We start from the raw sequence: 19,454 nt of genomic DNA on the forward strand, positions 1-19,454 counted from the left end.
AAATAATTTATTAACTTTTAATCTATTTTTTTATTTTCCTTCACTTTTTCTTTCCCTCTGCTTTTCCTTTGTATTTTCTTTCCCTGCATTTTCCTTCAAATTTTTTGGGAACCAAACATAGCTTAATAGATTTTTATAATGTATAATATAAGAACATTAATTGATAAGAATAGAACAAGATCAAAGGCTTGACTAAATTAGAAAGGTGGTATTTGTTTTTTTGTTGAATAGAAAAAGTTAAAATATTTGATTTTTTTTATTTAAGTAAAAGTAACATGTTGATATCAATCAACGTAACTAGATTAAACATATTAATAACAAGTTTACTTTAATTATATTAGTTAATATTAATAAGTTATTTTTAGTTGAATAGAAAAAGTTAAATATTTTGATTTTTTCTATTTAACTAAAAAACAAACATGGCTTAATAAAAATGAAAGTAAAAAAAAAAAAAAAAAACCTAAAAGGTAATCAAAATATTGCCCATTTGTGCTTGACCTCGTAGATCTTCTGTTTATTGGCTCAATTAACATTAGTAAAATCCTTCCCCTTGAAAGATGTAAAAGATATAAACGTATGAGTTAAATTTTATTAATTATTATTTAATTTGTTTCATATTTAATGTAGAGAACTTATTTTAAATCACTAGAATAATTATGAATGGTACAAACAATAAGTGAGTGAAATTTGTTATCACTCGTTTAAAGGATTTTTTTATTTTATTTTACTTTTTTTAGAGCTTTCATCTACTTCTAATATAAGAAGTTAAATTTATTTGAAAGTATAATTTTTGTTTTAAAATGGAGGACTTAATTAAAAAATTTGTACCTCATTAACACATGCACACCCTATTATATTATTATTGTTTTCAATATTAAAGTATATAATAAGCTTTAAATCTCTTTATTAACCCGCTAACTTAATTCTTTTATTATGTATTTTATGAACATAATCTCCTAAAGTATGGTTTTTGTTAGAGTTAATTGTTCAAAAGGCCAATTGTTCTCTTAAAAGGATATTTGAATTCAAATATAAATGGAGTGAGTTTTTTTTTTTTTTTTTTTACAATTATGAATATTTGGTAGAGGAAGGACCAATTAAAGGGGTCTTTTCTCTTTAGAAAATTAAAATGAGACTACTAAAATATTTAAGATAGACACTTCTTAGTGTTTTGGGGTTTTTTTTATATTTTTTTTCCCATTACACCATCAATTACTTCATCAAATCCTAATTTAGTTAGTATTCATCATGCTCTACCCATTTCAAGAAATACCCCTTTTGTCATTTTCACATCATTTTGAAACCATCTTGAGGTTTAAGACAACTTTTTAACCTCCAATCTATAGAGAAAGAAAATATGACATATTATTTTCATTGATGATGATGGATATTTATATATAAATACATTTAAGTTCTATTATAATTCAAACTCTATCTCCTACGGCAATTAAATTAATAGTAAACTTCTATTATAATTTAAATTATATATTCTATTCTAATTCAAACTAATATATAATAAATAGATAAATATTAATATGTAAATTAAGAATAACATTAACTTTCTCTAACATGTCCCTGCAAGATGGAGCTTCAATCGGAGATTCCAATCTTGGTCTTGAGAGAAAAGAAAATAGATTACGATGCATTCAACTTCCATGGAGGGCGATCTCCTTGGATCCAAACGACAAGTGGATTCGACTTGATGATTGAAAGATTAGACAAGAGTAGTGAGATCTTTCTAAGCTGAATTTCCAAAAACTTTGAAAAACTTGTAAAAAGAAAGTTTATTGAATGAAGAGTAGGATTAGGAGCCTTATTTAACATCAAACTAAATAATGTTTTTGAAACTAATGTAGTAGATGATATAAGAGGTAAAGGAGAAGACATAGTATATGGTAGCTTTCAAGTAGAGGTCAATGAACATGAGCATGTTTGTTTTCCCAAGACATGCAAGAAAGCAATCAAATCTTTGAGGAAGCTTTTAGAGAAAGAGATAGAGGTAGAGTTGAAGGTAATAATAAAAAAGTATATGTTAAATTAAGGGAACCAACACTAGTAGGAAGCAAAGGAGAAGAAAATTCTAGTAGATTTGAATCAAAGAAATTTGGAGCTCTTAGCTATAAAAAGGAATTTCAAAATACTGCATTAGAGACGGTAGGGAAAGAGACATTGAAACCAGGATATTGCATTAAAGGCTATAGGGAATCAGACATTGACAATACATAGACATAGTAAGGTCACTATCATTTATGGTAGGGAGGTATAGGGGGAGGCGTGCAAGGCCTAAGCCTTACACTCTAAATTTACTCCAAGTTGAGATTAGGGTTTAGGATTCAAAGGCTTTGATCCCATATAGAGAAAGAAAATACTATAATTCAAACTCTATCTCCTACTATAATTCAACTAATAGTAAATTTCTATTCTAATTCAAATTCTATATTTTATTCTAATTCAAACTAATATATAATAAATAGATAAATACCATTATGTAAATTAAGGATATTTCTCTAATACAATCATCCTTACTTTTTTAAATGTCTTCAACATTCATGCCATTAAAGTGGGAGGAAGTTGGATACATGGCTAAGTTTATTGCTCAAACTTTCAAGAGAGGTTTTTTTATTGTTCATTGAGTTTCATTAAGATTACATTTAACAGTGATTTTAGGAAATGTTTTTTTATCTTTTTAACATTTGAAAATTTTCATTTTTCAAGTATTAGAAGACTAAAAACACTTTCTAAAATCACTATCAAACGCAATTTAAGTTAGATATTTGATTATTATGTGTCATACTTTAAGACAATTGTCTCTTCAATATGCTTGAGGGTTTTTTTATCACTAACAAAATTTCCTCAATTTAAATGCCAAGTTCCTATGTGTCATTTGAAGGACTTGTCCCCTTAGCTTATATAGGAATGACAACATTAAAAATCACAATTCCAATAATAGGTTCCTTCCCATCAAAGACATCAACCTTAGAAAAATCCTTTGCTTCCAAATATGGAAAGGCATATTATATGGATGCAATGAGTTGTCCTCATTAAGATGTTTCATCTGATCCTTGTCATTTAAATGCATTGCCTTATTCACATTTACAACTTAGGAATGTAAGAGGAGCCAAGATGATTTTCATTAAAACCTTGAGGAGCTATTAATTAGCTATCAATTAATGCTTTTCTATTGAGATGTATCACATGATTCTCATTTGAAACTTTGAAGAGCCAAATATTTTTCAAGTAGTCGCTTCTTGTTGGTCCATATGTTATCCTACGACAAGTTAGGATGCAAAGATACTACTTCAAGGCAGATCGAAGTCACATTGCTAAGCACCCCATGTAGCATCTATAGGCTAGCATAGAAAAAATGGAAAACTTGTACTAAAAGAGTAAAAGGAGAAAAGCTATAGTACTCGGAAAGAACATAAAGTGCATTGATTACAAAAAGAACTTACAATAGCAGAACGAACAACGTAGAACCATGATGATTTTGAAGTATCTCTTTGGAGATTTTGAGAATGCTCCTTTTGTCGCACTCAAAAGCTCCAATATGGTCAGTAGGATGTCGGTTCATATTTGTCTACACCTCCTTTCGCAATATACAACAAGATCATATAAACTTTCTATCCATCTATAGATACTAATGAGGGTCTGATATGAGAACCGTGCCAAATTATGATTACACATAGGTTGCACGCAACATGCACAAAAGCGGCGAGAATGATTCAACGAAACAAATATGAAAGCTTAGAACTTTTGTTTGAATCAATGATTAAAGGCATTTCAAAGGTTTATCCATCTAGAACATAAACAAAAAGGAGAACAAAACCTAGATATTAAAAGGAAAATTGGACCTATAGCTATCTTCCATAATCTACAAAAGCAAGAAAAACTATGAAGGGTGTGACCCAAAAATAACCCTCATCTACATTCAGCCTTCTGGGCCTTCCCCTCTTCTTCCATGCTTCTCCATCATCCCCAATACTGATTCCCCCCATTAATATTACCAAAATTATTCCCTTCTGTGCCTGGAAAGTTGTAAGGATAGGAAGGTCCTGAGCAGTTGTGTTGCATCAGCTCATTCTCATTCAAGAACTGAGAAGCTATCAAGTTGTTGTTTCCCTCAAAATGCATCATCTGATTCTCACCTAAAACTTGAGGTGGAGGAGCATTTAATATCAGCTGATTTTCTTGGGAAAGTACCAAGTGATTGGGAGGCCGAGGCACCCAATGGACAGTCTGAAAGTTGGGCTGCTGATTCTCAATGAAAACAGGAAAATGGTTCCTTGGGACTGTTTCTTGCCTGAATTCCATGTTCGTATTTTGAGAAACAAACTGTGGATTTGCGAGCAGCTCATGCGCTGGAACTATTTCTTGCCCAAGATCCGTGTTCGTAGTTTGCGAAACGAACTGTGGACTTGCGAGCAGTTCAGGTGCATACTGCATTTCACTAAGCAGAAGGAATTGTTCATTTGTCATATTAAGCTCCCTTTCATTATCACTCTTCTCGAGTGGATTCTGGTCTGCAACAGCAGGCTGAACTGGCTCCTCAGCTCGGTTTATGTCTTCGCCAAACCCCATTTCATTTCTATTGTTACCATCCGCTGGCTGCACTTGCTGTTCTGGCTGGATCAGTGAACCCATGGACCTGACCTTAGCAAGGAGTGTTTCCTCATCAGAACACGCAGCTTGTGTGTCATCTAGCAAGTGCTCGTCCCCATTGCGCATAAACAGATCTCTTCCATCAAGCCCCCCCAATTCTTCGTTCTGAGAATGATTCGGTGCCTGACAGTCTTGCAATCCATAGTCTTGATTGGCTTGGATTGCAGGAACAATATATGGTATCCCTTGAACCTCACCTCTTCCTGAGAAACCACTCACAGTGTTGCCAGTCACCATGCTCACCCCTTGTCCCCAGAATGCAGCCTTTGGCTTTTTAGCTCCATGGTTGTTGCCGGTCTCATCTATAGGTGAAAATTCCATAACTAAGTCATCACAAAAACATCAAAGAAAAGGAATCAGTGCACAGCCTTTTTTAGGACCAAAGGCCTAAAACCATAAAGAGTAGTATGCAATTAGTTACCTGACATTGGGGAAGTTGAGTCCCAGCTACCAGCAGGCTGTACAGATGTTTGCTTGAATGTTTGCAGGGGCTGAGCAGGAGCTAAAGATGTCGGGTTACTTGAAGGAGAAAGAAGCAGCCTGGGGGCTTTCTCTGGCCTATGTCCCTTACTGAAATTTAGTTCATTGTTGTTGCTTGGTGGGAAGAAAGGATATGAAAAATTAGGAAAAGGCTCTAGGCTCAAGGTGTATAGCCGATTATCACATTGCAGAAGCTTCTCAAATTGTTTGCCAAGCACTCCTGGAGGGAACTTGAGCAAATGCCTTCTGCAGAAGAACATCAGAAACAAGGTAAGATTAAAAATGTATGCAAACATCAGAAGTACTCAACAGAACACAGTATATATACATATACGACAAAATCGGCTTTTAGGGTCAAGGAAACAGAAACCAGTTAGCGTAGTCTTATAGATGCTTTTTGAAGGCTGCATGCATGAGAAAAACCGTTTAAGGACCGCTGAAACCGTTGAAACGATCGACTACTAACGGTATTAGTATGAAAATTTCTGGCTGCATAGGATACTCATTTAAGAAACAAATTAAAATCCTACCAATACGACAAGCACGAAAACGACACAATATTCAGACTGTTATGCCAAAAACACAAACCATATACACAACCAACAACAATCTTTCCAATTCCACATAATCATCTGCTAACAGTCTTTCAATAAAACTAATTAAACTTCATACAATGTAATCAAGTATAGGCTTTCCTAGCGAAAATGGAATCATTTACACAGATATGGTAATACAGGTGTAAAAGGAAAAAGAAGGTAAAGAAAACCTGTAAACGGGGGCTTGTCCTCCAGTGAAATCAGGAATCCTTTGCCAAAGAGTATGCTTTCTAGGCTGAGGATTTGTCTCTCCAAAGTACTGAGGTTGATTTTTTAACTGCAGAAAGCCATAAAATTTCTAAGTTTTACAAATTTGTTTAATCTCAGTTCCATACTTGGAAGAAACTACAATTAAGGTAAACAAACCTCAAGCTCAAGAATGGTTGGATCATTTTCGATGCAGATTGTTCTCAGGGCCGAAATATCTGACCATTGTATTTCTATCTTCTTTTTGAGACTGCCCTCCAGGATTTCCCACACTAGTTTTCTCTTGGAGTAGTAGCATTTTGCTATCAGATGGCCTTCATACCTGGATTCCCTCTGCACAAACACCAACAATACTGTGAAAAAAAACTTCTTTTCTTTCTGGGTGTTTAATCTATAAGGAGATCTGAATCAATCAAGGACAAGAAAACCGATTTTCTTTCACGGGTTTTTAGTTCAAGGATTGTAGAATTATACCACCCAACTTCCAATTTGGAGTAGTAGTGCAGGGAAGTTTGTAGCCTTCAACTTCTCTGAGGATTGTGGAAGAACAAAGTTGTGTCTTTTTGGTTGAATTCTGTACTGGTTCAGGTAATCAGATCCTTGATTCAGCTCTGAGTAGGTCCTTTTTTTCTTGGCTAAACTCGTTTCGATTAAGTTCAGAAGAGAGCTGGTTTTTCTCAATGTTAAACCGAGAGGATTTGGATTTTCCACCATGTTTCCCACTCCCTCCTGCAGAGAGTTAAATCAAACAAGATCATGAAACCATTCTTGAAAGATAGAAAAAGACAGAATCAAAGAGAAAATCCTGAGAAAATGGCTGAAAGAAACAGATAGAACCAGAAAAAGATGCCAAACACAGGGCGATAAAACAAGAAACGGAAGATGAATTTCCAGAAGAAAATCCAGAAAAGCTATCAAAGACAATCCAGAAAAAGCTACCAGACAAGCTATCAATGCAATCCAGAAAAAGAAGAGCTTGAAAAGTGGCTCAAAATACTAAATGCTGACAGATAAAAACAAACCAAACAATCAATCCTTGGAACCGAAGGAATCCAGAAAGTCAATTCCCAGGAAAATTAAAAAAAAATAATTTTAAAACCCAGAAAAAGCTGCAACAAAGAGGGCGGAGGAGCTTGAGAAAAATGGCGAAAGAACAGAAAACCACCATGCATAGACATGCAAAAAAGATTCAACAAGAAACCCAGAAAGAAAAAAGCCAGAATCGATCAGTTGTGGAACCTGAAAAACGGGGTGATGACCCGCGGGCTGATAATTGGAGTCTGCGAGCTTGATCCTCTTGAAGGCAACTCCATGGCTGGCATCCCCAGAAAACGTGGAGAAGGAGTTTGGGAGGCCGGAGTAGGATCCAAAGTTGTTCGTTTGCCCAGAAAAGGTACTAGAAAACCCTGAACCAGAGCTCTGAAACCCAGAAACAGGATGAGAAAATCCGGACAAGGGGATGTTAGGATCACCAAAAACACCATTGTTATCCCCTCCACCTTCAGGAGGTGCAGGGGGAAGCCTCCCATTAAACCACCTATCTTCTCCAGCCATGGCCGGTTTGTTCTGCTAACTTCTCAACAATTTTCCACAAACCCACTTCTCTTACGCACCAATTCTCTCCCCCATGAAACTCGGACGCGGAGAAAACAACTAGTGAATGGGAAGGGAGAAAAACACAGGGGAAAACAGAGGGAAAAGCAGAGAAAATATATACAGAGAGAAAAGAGAGGGAAACTAACCCATCGATCTGATGTAATTGGCTTCCATTAGGAGTCTTTTAGTACCGGACTCGTTGAAACAAAAAATTTTCCCCTTTCTTTAGTTAATTTGTTTGGATTTTTTTTCGCAATTTTCATTTATTGATTTATTTTTTCTGGCGGTAAATAGAGAATTGGGGTTGAATTTATATATTTTTATTTTTACATTAATATTTATTTATTTTGTCCAATATGAAATTATTGATTATTATTAAAAAAAAAAAAAAAAAAGGAAAAAAATAAAAAAAAAAGAAAGAGAAAGTGTTGACTAAAAACGAATGCTAGTTACAATAAGTTAAAACTTGAGATACCTGAATTCAATGTAGTGCAGTGAATTACAACTTATTTTTAGACCTTTTGATTAATTAATTAATAGCTTTAAAAAAAAGTACAATTTATGTAGGATGTTAATAGAATATTAAATGAAATTATAATTTATTCCAACTCATTAAGTTCCTTAAAATTGGAAAGTCTACTCATTGTTTCATTGATTTCTGTTACATTTATTTGTAACAAAAAGGAATTTGAAAACTAGAGATTTTTGGATAATAGATGTGTTAGTAGTTGTTCCAAATTTGACTTGGAGATGGAAAGCTCCATTTTATGCGGACTCTAACATGGGTATATAGTAACCCAAAAAACTCTTTGTAGGCCGTAAATTTTTTCCTATGTTCTCGTAGACCTGTATTTTTCAAATGCGTTTCGACATGGAAAATAATTTTTGAGTATAAATTTTTGAAAATATTATTTGATGTTTTGTATAATAAAAGTTTGTTTGAAAATTTGAAATACGTTTAATAGTGATTTTAGAAAACGTTTTTAATATTTTTAGCACTTGAATTATATAAATTTTTAAGTATTAAAAACATTATAAATATTTTTAAAATCACTGTCAAACAGAACTCTTAATATATAACTAACATGTTTTTTATGTTTTAAAAATATATTTTATTTATATTAATTTACTTTTAATCATTGTTCATATTTATATAATTATTAAAACAACACTTAAAAGAATAAGTAAATATAATTAAACACAATTAAAATACATTATTTGAAAACGTTATGTTTTTATTTTATTTTTAAAAATAAATTATTATTTTTTATTTTTTTGGTTATTATTATATTTTTTTGGATATAAATAGTTATTAAATAAGATTTAAGTGTTAAAGGAATTTTGATAATTAGTTAATTCAAAATGCACATTAGTGGGGCGAGAGAGTTCCAATATTTAAATCAATTTTATAAGAAAATAAATTAAGAATTTTGAATTTCAAAAAGAAAATGTTATCCACATTCCTTCAATCTCAAAAAAGGAGACTCAAAAAAGTGCCACGTGGAATTTTGAAATTTAAAAAAGAAAATGTTATCCACATTCCTTTAATCATAAAAAAGGAGACCCAAAAAAATCCCACTGTCCACGTGGCACTCTTCCAATGCTAGCAGCCATCTTAAAAGAGGGCAGCCGTCTGCTACATCACATTAATAATAAAAAAATATATTTTCTATTGGCTGGTCCACAGCCGTCACGCATGCTGTGGGCCCCACAGACACGCTGGCTTTAATTTTAATTCAGCTCTTATGACACGTCACGTCACACCATCACTATGGAAAATAAATTCATATCAATCATCGTAATCTCGTCTTTCTAAGATGATTCTCCATAATTATTTCATTATCCCGAAATTGCCCTGCCCATTTTCCAAATTTAGGTGGGTTTTTATAATATGGAAAGGTCATTTTAGGGCTATTTGGTAAAATCTAATAATTAAGTCACGTGCTTAGTCTCCATCATAATAAGATATTATTTATTTATTTATTTTTTAATTAAAAAAATTATGGTGGAAGATATCCTTCACCAAGTTGTAAACGTCCAAAACGTTTCTAACATTTTTAACATTTAAATTGTTTTATCTTTTAAGTATTATAAAAACTAAAAATACTTCATAAAATCACTATCAAATGTATTCTTAATGTCACATTACAAAGTAATAAAACTTTTGATGACATCATCATTTATTTAGATTTTAAATAAATCCAAATATTTTCAAATATTATTACTAAAAGGTTGATTTTTTTTCTTCAATTAAAAATATATTTATATTAGTTTTCCAATATAAAAAAATCTAAAAAAGATATTTGAAGAAAATATTAAGGGTTACTAAGAAATTTTAAAATATATACAAAATTTAAAAATACTAAAACAATAAAATATGTATTTTTCTTATAACGAGAAAAATAAATAAATATTTAATTTAAATGAAAATTGATTTTACAATTATGAACTAATAACTCAACCAATTCGAGTTTTGGTTGATCAACCCGTATTCAATTTGAGTTTAGAAAAGAAAGGACATTAGATTGAATTTGAGTTGAATATCTCGAATTCAAAGTTATGAATATATTTTAAATCATGCAATGCAATCTAATAACTCCACTAATTCGAACTTAGATTGATCAACCCAAAATCAATTTGAATTTAGAGAAAGGAAATTAGATTGGACTTGAATTGAATATCTCATGTTCAAAGTTATGGATAAATTTTAAATCATGCAACCTAATAACTTTGACTAATTCCGGTTTAGATTGATCAACTCGAATTTAGAAAAAAGATATTAGATTGGATTTAGGTTAAATATATCAGTAGGATTGGGTTGAGCTTATGTTAATTATTTTTAAATTAAAATTAAGCTTGAGTTAGTAATCAAAGTTGCGGTTATTATAAAAAGGAATGAATTGAGGAATCCTATATTTATATTGAAATTGTGAGTAAGTGATTTTTTTTATAATTAATAAAAAAAATATTTATAAGTTTTGATAACGTGGCATATTTATAATACTTTAAATCCAAGAAATCATTATTACTTCAATAACTTCAAGAATACTATGTCCACAATCCACCAAAGTGGGATGAGAAAGGAAAAGAGAGGCAATCATTTTGCGAATATGGAAATAGAAAATGGGTGGGCTTGGGATTTGAAATTTTCCCGAGAAAAAGAAAAGGAGGAGGAAAAAGGAAAAGAAAATCTAGAGCACCAACTAATGATTGGTGGGTTTATGGCATGGTGAAGGTCACTGGTCACATCATATTATAGTGATATACTGATATCAACATCACTAGACTTCTTTTATGATTATAATATATATATCATCAAGGTACACAATGTGCTGCACGCCTGTCCTCGGTCCAACATGGCTCCTAGGAATGTCCACATTGATTGGAAAAATATTATTCATGGAAATTGCCATTTTCTTCTTTTCAAAATATTTTTACAACTAAGTTTTTTTTTTTTTTTTGTTGAAAAAAAGTAAATTGCTATAGAAAGAGTTACACTTCTGTTGAAAATATTTTTTTATTATTAAAAATAAAAAATAAAATTTTTAATTCAAAAAAGCATGTTTGATGAAATCTAAATATAAAAGATTTATAAAATAAATCAAGACATTTTTAATTATTTTTTAAAAGTACTTTCATATATATAGACTTCAAAAGCTTGTCTATTTATTTTAAAACCTCAATGTTGTTAGATTGTGAAGTATAATTAATTTTATTGCACTTCACTTGAAGTGTTAGAGGTTGATCAATTTGTGGGGTAGAAGGGGGTAGCGTCTTTGGATTTTTTTTTTTTTTAGGTATTGATTAATGAGTTTACTCATATTATATATTTAACCATTTATTTAGAGTTTTATTATTATAACTTTTTTCTTTCGTTTTAATTAATGGATTCTTGAGTGATGATACATTTTATGGACATAAAGATCATATTGATCATCGAACTATGTTAAAATTTTCATTTTTTTTCTTTACCGTCTATTTTTGTGTGTGTATGTGGTTTAGTTAACAAGGCGTTGCTAACAATTGCTCAACATTTCCTAGTTGGGCACCAATTAAGGTTCAATCGAGGGTTAGTTAAAGCTAAAAAAGGACTCATAGTCAAATCAAAGTTTGCCCAATTGAGGTTGACTTCTATAGAAAATGGTGCCCAAAGTTGGTTTTTTTATAAATTGAAATTATTAACTATAGAACATTTGCATTAACTCTCTTATTTATCATTTTTCTCCCATTCAAAGCTCTCAAATTCAAGTGTCACTTGCAAATCCATTTAGTGTACCCCCATTGTCATAACTTTTTTTTTTTTGTATTGACCCATTATTATATTGGATTGAGGGTTGTTGAAGACTTCAAGTTGACATTGAACTTAAACGGAATTGTAGTGCCTCATTGAATCTAAGTTTACAAAGATCTTGAAAATAGAAACCAAGTAGACAGGTTTGTCGAATCATTATATCATTGAGTTTGCATCTCTCTTTAATTGGTACTTCATTTATATTGCTTCAAGAGTACAAATGATGTTGATTGAAGGATATTTAGGTCTAAGGTACAAGGGAATGATTCGTATTAAAGTTACATCCACGTGTCATTTGATTGATGGTGCATTTCGTGTATCCCGTTTTCTCTTTCAAAAGATAAAAAAAAAAAAAAAAAAAAAAAAATAGTCCACCTTATTGTTTGGAATAACTTGTAATGATGATTGTACGTATGATTTGAAGTTTAGAAATGATGAAAGTATGTATGATTTGAAGTTTGGAGGGCAAGTTGACTTGAATAAGTGGTCATCTAAATGCATATGACTCAAATAGTTAATAAAAAAACTTTTTATCCAAACATATTCCAAATTAGAATAAGGTTTTTTTTAACTATATGTTATTATTATTATTATTATTATTATTATTATTAAGTAATTGTTTAAAAAAATAGTTTTTGAGAACAATTTTTAAAAATTATTATTTGATTTTTATAGAATAAAAGTTATTTAAAAATCTAAAATATTTTTAACATATTTTTAATATTTTTAAATATGTTTTAAAAGTAATTTTCATATATAATGTTTTATTTTTAATTATTCCATATGTCTGTATAATTATTTATTAAAATAGTCATAAAAAAACAAATAAAAATAATAAAAAATAACTAAAAAAATGTTATCTTAAAAATAGAAGATAGAAAATAATTTTTAGTTGCTAAATATGTTTCTTGTATTTTTTATTCTAAAAAATAAAAAATTGTTTTCAAAAACTGTTTCTAAACCCATCCTAATATTTTTGTTAAAATCAAATGGAAATAGATTTTAGTTCATATGTTAACTATTATAAATAAGAAGATTCTTTTTTATATATATAAAAAAACTATATTGTAAAACCATTTTTTCAAAAAAAACAAAAAAAAAGGGTAATTTTGAATTTTTTTTTCCATGTCTCTTATCAACTTGTTTGAGAAACATATGAAGGATTTGTATTTAAATATTTGTAAAAATTATTTTTAAAATTTAAATATTGTTTTTCCTGGTATAGAATAGGCTAAACAAGATTAGAATCCAAATTGAGAATTTTTTATTTTTATTTTTATTTTTTATTATTATTTTAACTTTTTTGGGTTTCAAAATGCAAGTAGTGGAGAGAATCCAAGCTAAAAATCTCACATGGGGTTTTAGGGCTCAAATTCAAAGAGTGGGTTGCCAGAGCCTCAAAGAAGAGATAGTGGTTAGGCAGCCTCCCTCTCCCGTTAAGTGGAAAAAGGAAAGAGAAAAATGCTCATGTCACATAATCACATTCCAATCATTTCATGGGATGAAATTCTCTATTTTATAAAGGGGAAAAAAAAAAAATCTCCCTAGCTTTTGACTCTATATTAATAATGCCCACATGTAAATCAAACTTTTCCATGACAACCCAAAGCTTTGAGAGCGATGTGTTCTACTCCAATTTGGCACAATTCTATATGATATCATTCCCATTCCTCTTTTTGTTTTGTTGGCCCCCACTCTCTCTCTATCTCTCTCTCTCCCTCTCTGTCTCTCTCTTATCCATTACACATTCTTTGGGTTTTGTTGGTGGAAACCAGGAAATGTGAGATTGACATCCACTACAAAGGTGATTCTAGCAAGTTGTAGGCACAATAGATTACTTACAAATTTGCTATTTGCCTTGGCTTGTTAGGGAAAGGAAGGGATAGGTTGATATGGGCATAGGATTACATTTTTAATACTCCTATATAAAGTTATCAATCTCTTGATATTTGACATTTGTTTTGTAATATTTTTGATAATATATATATATATATATATATATATATATATATATATATATATATATATATATATATATATATATATATATATATATATATATATATATATATATAGAGAGAGAGAGAGAGAGAGAGAGAGAGAGAGAGAAATCTATGAATTTTGAGAGAAATTTTTTAATAATTTAATATTTAAAAATAATACAAATAAATAAGTAAAGAATACCTAAAAGTGTAAAATAAGTTTTTTTAAGAGATTCGATCAAATAATCTCATAATCTTGAGAGAAATACTGATTCACATGCGTAAGGACAAAACCCATATAATATTTTTTTTAAAGCACAAATTCTCTATAAGATCATATGATCATATTTTGAGGAATAATACTTATTTATTAGCAAAAGGACGAAGATGGTCACTTGATAAAAAAAAGAAGACGATAAAATCTTTGAATAATCTTCACAACCATAATCTATTCTAACCATATAAACCCTACTTAATCATATAATAAAATTTCTCGAGTTTTTTTTTCTTTAAATGATCTTGTCTTACTTAACTTTGGATACTCAATTTTGAGGTGTTCCATGTGGACCATGACTAGACTTTTAAAAGACTTCTTTCTCTCCATACAATCAAAATATAACCTAAAAAGAAATCACATGACCTCATGCATTCAATTATCAAGTCTTGGACTTGGTCTCATAGTATTTGATGTTATTTATTCTTTAAGAAAGAGAGCCATTTGTCATGAAATCCTAGTGGGGTCTCCCCAACGGCAAATCTACTCACCTACACTCAAAATCTCACGTGTGCCACCTTTCTTTATAATTATGATTATTCTTTCTTGATTTTCTTCTAATCTTAGGAGGTGTTCATGCACCAAAATCTTCATGGGTCCCTCCAAATTCTCGTTTAATCACATATACTTAAAGTTATTATTTAGGTTGAGCCTTAAAGTTGTGAGGCATGCATGAAATCTTTGTGGGGTCTCTCTCTAAGCCACATTTTTTTGTTATGGGAAGGTCAAAACTCGTCTAATTACCAACAAAAGTAAAAAATAAAAACATTGATTTTAAAAAATCTCAAATCTTAATGATGTGACAATTTACTTTTTTTTTTAAGAGGTTGCTCGTGCGTGCATTAAAAGCATATTCATTAACATCACATCTAAGAATATATCCAAGTTATCATTACAAAAACATAGTACATACGAAGTATAAATCTGATATTAATGTTGTCTTTGAACTTAAAAAGGTAAAATTTATTGATTGGTATCATATCAAAGAAACCCATATTGCTAATATAAAAATATTATGTATAAAAAATATGTTTCTAATTTTGAAGTTTTAAAAATATTGAAAATAAATGTTATATAATTCCTTTCTTCAAGATTTTCTCTTTTTCCTTAAAATAAAAAATAAAATGCAAATAAAAAGACAAAAAAAAAAAGGAGAAAAAAAAAAAAACACCCTGAGAGACTATAGGATTAGATTGATCCTTGGAAGCCATGATTGTAAGCCTTATTTAGTGGAATATAATTAGAAGTCCTATGCACTCGAGTGAGTCAACCCAATAATGACACCAACCCACTACTTCTCTATGATCTGTCTCAAGTTTGGCAGCTTGAAAATGGTGACTACTTTCTCATTCCATTCCATTGGAAATTAGTATTGGGTCTGCCTCCTTTCCTCCTAACTTTCATTATTTGTCTTAAAATTGGTTTGCTTTTAATTTTAGCTACCTATCTTTAAGAAATAAAGGAAAGGTTTAATTTATGTTACATTTTGTGAAGCCTTCTTTTTTAAAAATAAATAAATAAATAAAATTTAAAAAATCAAAGAGATGGTAAATTTAATAACATTTATCAACATAATTTAAGAATTATACAAAATTAATGAATTATATTATGTAATGTTATAAACATAATATTTTTTTATTATGTCATCTTCAATTATTAATAAAACAAGATTTAATAAATTTTAATATTTCTTACTTCAATATAACACGATACAATTCATTAATACCCTTAAAATTTATGTAAAAATACAAAATATATGTAAAGTTGGTTAGGTCTCAAAGAATTTAATTGGAATACACTTCAAAATCTCTCAAAATAGTATATATGTAGCCAATTGAGGCAAAACCTCATATGGTCAAAGACCTGAGTTGCTCAATCGAATAAGGATTTAAACCTCAATAGACACTTACTATTGCGTTAAATGCACAACAACTAGAACATTCATTGACAAAAGAACAATCACATCTAATTGATAAACATTTTTTTCTTATTTAAAGTTCTACAAGTGCTTGAATTCTCAACTTGCAAATTCTGTTACGCACCTTTTGATTCATCATGGTTTTTTCTTGTATCGAGAGTTTAACTTGTTATCTGGTTTGAAATCCTTCAATTCTTTCTTACCTATTCTTTATAAAAGAAATTGTTTAAGCAGGTGAGTGCTAGAAGATACTATCAAACTCCATTGGAATCCTGAAATTTAAGTATAAAAAGTTTAAAGACTTTAGCTACAAAATTATTGAAGATAATAGAACTCTAAATCAATTAGAAGTAGTGTAAAAAGTTTAAAGACTAACTATAAAAGTCTTGAAGATAATAGAACTCTAAATCGATTAGAAATATGAAGATGATAAACATAGATGGTTTGTTGAACCATTATAAAAAAGTTTGTATTTCTTTTTTCTCCACTTCTTTATATTACTTTTGTTTTGTTTCTTATTTTTCTCGTATCTTACTTATAATTGGTTGTTTTGAAAAAAATTAATACCAAATTCACCTATTTGTCATTATCTTAATTTAATTAGCCTTTTTCACACATGTTATCTTCGAGTTTGATAAAATTACTTTTAACTCATAATATTTTTGTTAGTATCACTTTTATTAGAAACTCTTTTGTGATTAGCCAATACAAACCTAAAATTACATTTGATAGTATTTTTAATAATATGTTACATATAAAAAAATTATTTCTAATTACACATATCAAGTGCCACATAGCATGGTTTATATTAAGACTCATATTTCGATTTTCAAAATTAACAAAAAGAGCTAAAATTTTGACTTTAAATCCACACCATCTATTCTTTATCAAAAATACTTTTGTATAGAATCCATTAGTATTTACATACAATCCTAAAAGACCTTTCATTTTGAAAAAAAAAAAAAGAAAATTTATGAAGTATTATTTAAAGTATCTATAAAATTTTAAAAATTTTGAAAATATTTTTTTTATAAATTTACAAGTGTTTGTAAACATTACGCAAAGCTTTTAACCCTCACGGAATTGTGCTCCAATTTCAAAGCTTTACTTTTCAACAATTAAGAAATTTTTTATTGTATTTACACGTCAGCTACCACATGGCATGGTGCAACATCTAAAACACTCGGTTTCCCATTTCCACCGAAAATTTTGCCTCTATATCCACCTCATTTGCCACATGGCATGTCCCACATTTAATGACACTTACCTTTCCGTTCCACAATTAAAAGAAAGTTAAAAAGAACAATGGGGCACGTGTGCGAAATCTGCTGACGTAGGACGAGGGCGTGGTGGTAGAACGTGGCAGTGAGGCACCCATGGTTTTTGAAAAACTCACGTGGAGAATTTACTCCAAGTTGGGCATGATCTGAAATCTGAATCGGGCGTTGGACACGTGGCATTGCGAATGGTCTCTCATTTTGAGTTTTGTTTTTGTAGTGTTTTTCCCACGTGGGAATGATTGGTGATGTGACTGTTATCTCACTTCACTACATCTCTTTCATTCTCAACTCCTCAAGGATATGCTCCACACCACCCAAAAATAAAATATTGGAAAATTAGTAAAAAACTGAAAAGTGGAGGGAAAATATTAATATATTTAAAACTTTTGTAAAATAAATAAATAAATAAAATGACATAATCTTTTTCTAAAACGAGATATATTTATTTATTACATTAAATCTTAAAACCAATGGTTTATAATAAATATATATATTTTGACAAATACGATGTTAGACTCGTCAAATATAAATGATTTTATAAGTAAATGTCATTTACTATTTACTATGTGGCGGCCGAGGTTCAAACAAGTCTAGTTTTAAATTAAAGTTAAAATTAAGGTTCAAACGACGCTGACCATAAATATCTAAGTACTCAAAAATAAGAAAGAATGCAATAAGTAACCCCTTGATAAGAAATACATTGTTATGAAACAATTTGATTGATGTTTTTGGACAAAGTTTGTAAGCAACTATTTGGGCCAAGGTTTAGTGTATATTTCAAGCTCAATGCCATAGCGCATTGGGCCAAGGTTTAGTGTATATTTGAAGTTCAATGCCATAGCGCATTGGGCTTGGGTCAGGGTTTCAAACTCGGCCCAATCAATATTTATGGCTTCACTGTGTTGGGATGCTTCAATGGCTCTATTTAAACAACGATTTGCATGAACTTTTGTTCCCATTATTTTAACCTTTTTATTGGAAAATATGTTTGCCAATCCTAATGTTATGTTCAGTTTTGAAAATTTAAGGTAAAATAGAAGGGAAAAAAATAAAGAGGAAAAATGAAAAAAATAAAATATAAATGAAGAAAAATAAAAAAATTAAAATTAAAATTAATAAATTATTTTCATATGTTTTTTTTCAAGCTCATTTCATTTATTATCCTCTCTTATATAAAGATTAAATAATTTAAAAATACATAAATTTTTAACTAATTTTAATTATATTTGAATTTTTTTATAATAATTTTCATAATGAAACCAAATATTGAAAATCTATTTTCCTTAAGAGGGCAAAACACTCCTAATGTTTAGAAATGTTTTATTACAAGACTTAGAAATTCCAAAAACTTCAAAAACTGATTTTAAAAATCTTAAAAAATAGGAGCACTCCCGGATGGCTGACCTACACCCAACTAGAATTGAGAAACAATTAATCTAACTTTAACCCAACCTGATCTCTAACCCAAGGTAATGAACCCTAAGCCCAACTCAACCTAATTTTTCTAATTTCCGGTTTAATTTAGATTGTTCCAAGTTAAACTCGAATTGATCCAATTGAATTTAGCCGAGTTGAGTTGCATAATTCAAAAATATTTTTTTTAAAATATGTATTTATATGAAAATGTAAATAATAAATAAGACAAAATTTAAGATAGTAACCCAAAAAAGAAGATATTTTTTAAAATAAAAATAAAAATAATACAATTTGATATTTTTTCTTAAAAATATAAAAAGAAAATAAATATTATTTTATAGGATAATATGTATTATAAATATTAATACATATTATAAAAATATTAAATCGGCGAGTTATTTGAACCTTGACCCAAGCTCAACCAAATCGAGCTCAGATTGAAAACACCTAACTCAAACTCAACCCAAGTATTGAAAATGATCACCCAAACCCATCCCAACGTCGAGTCGAGTTTAGGTCAGATCAACCCACCCAAATAACACCTTACCAAACACTAAGGTTATGTTTGGTTCTCGAAAAATACGAGAGAAAGAAAATTTGGAAGAAAAATGGAAGGAAAGAAAAAGCTAAGGAAAAAAATATAAATTTTTTCACCTGGTTATCCATGGAAATTTAAGGGGAAAAAAATTCATTTCTTTTGATTGGTTAACGAAAAAAGTTAAGGAAAACAAAATCAACAATTTTTTTTAGATGGT

The 19,454-nt window shown here is 29.9% G+C and overlaps 1 protein-coding gene across 2 annotated transcripts; it reads right to left on the reverse strand.

Annotated features, from left to right (window-relative positions):
- Positions 1-3,721: 3,721 nt before the first annotated feature.
- On the reverse strand, positions 3,722-7,664 carry LOC117929928. 2 transcript variants are annotated; one of them, XM_034850373.1, is made up of 6 exons: positions 7,182-7,664; positions 6,417-6,671; positions 6,102-6,275; positions 5,906-6,012; positions 5,081-5,385; positions 3,722-4,961 (listed from the first exon to the last, which is right to left on the reverse strand). In XM_034850373.1, the coding sequence occupies exons 1-6, from the start codon at positions 7,494-7,496 to the stop codon at positions 3,970-3,972; spliced, it is 2,148 nt and encodes a 715-aa protein (XP_034706264.1). In that variant the 5' UTR covers positions 7,497-7,664; the 3' UTR covers positions 3,722-3,969. The 2 variants fall into 2 exon arrangements, with proteins under 2 accessions (XP_034706264.1, XP_034706263.1); XM_034850372.1 differs by having other exon boundaries at positions 3,722-4,982.
- Between the last annotated feature and the right edge of the window lie 11,790 nt (positions 7,665-19,454).

The sequence above is a fragment of the Vitis riparia genome, chromosome 14 (assembly GCF_004353265.1).
Source record: "Vitis riparia cultivar Riparia Gloire de Montpellier isolate 1030 chromosome 14, EGFV_Vit.rip_1.0, whole genome shotgun sequence".
Classification (NCBI taxonomy): domain Eukaryota; kingdom Viridiplantae; phylum Streptophyta; class Magnoliopsida; order Vitales; family Vitaceae; genus Vitis; species Vitis riparia.

What these genes read in the sequence shown, in the direction of transcription:
- LOC117929928 (XM_034850372.1), bottom strand. Translation starts at nt 7,496, where the DNA reads ATGGCTGGAGAAGATAGGTGGTTTAATGGGAGGCTTCCCCCTGCACCT. An exon ending in CAACCATTCTTGAGCTTGAG is followed by an intron (nt 6,013 to 6,101) that starts GTTTGTTTACCT and finishes GGCTTTCTGCAG; the next exon opens with TTAAAAAATCAACCTCAGTA. An exon ending in CTCAACTTCCCCAATGTCAG is followed by an intron (nt 4,983 to 5,080) that starts GTAACTAATTGC and finishes GTGATGACTTAG; the next exon opens with TTATGGAATTTTCACCTATA.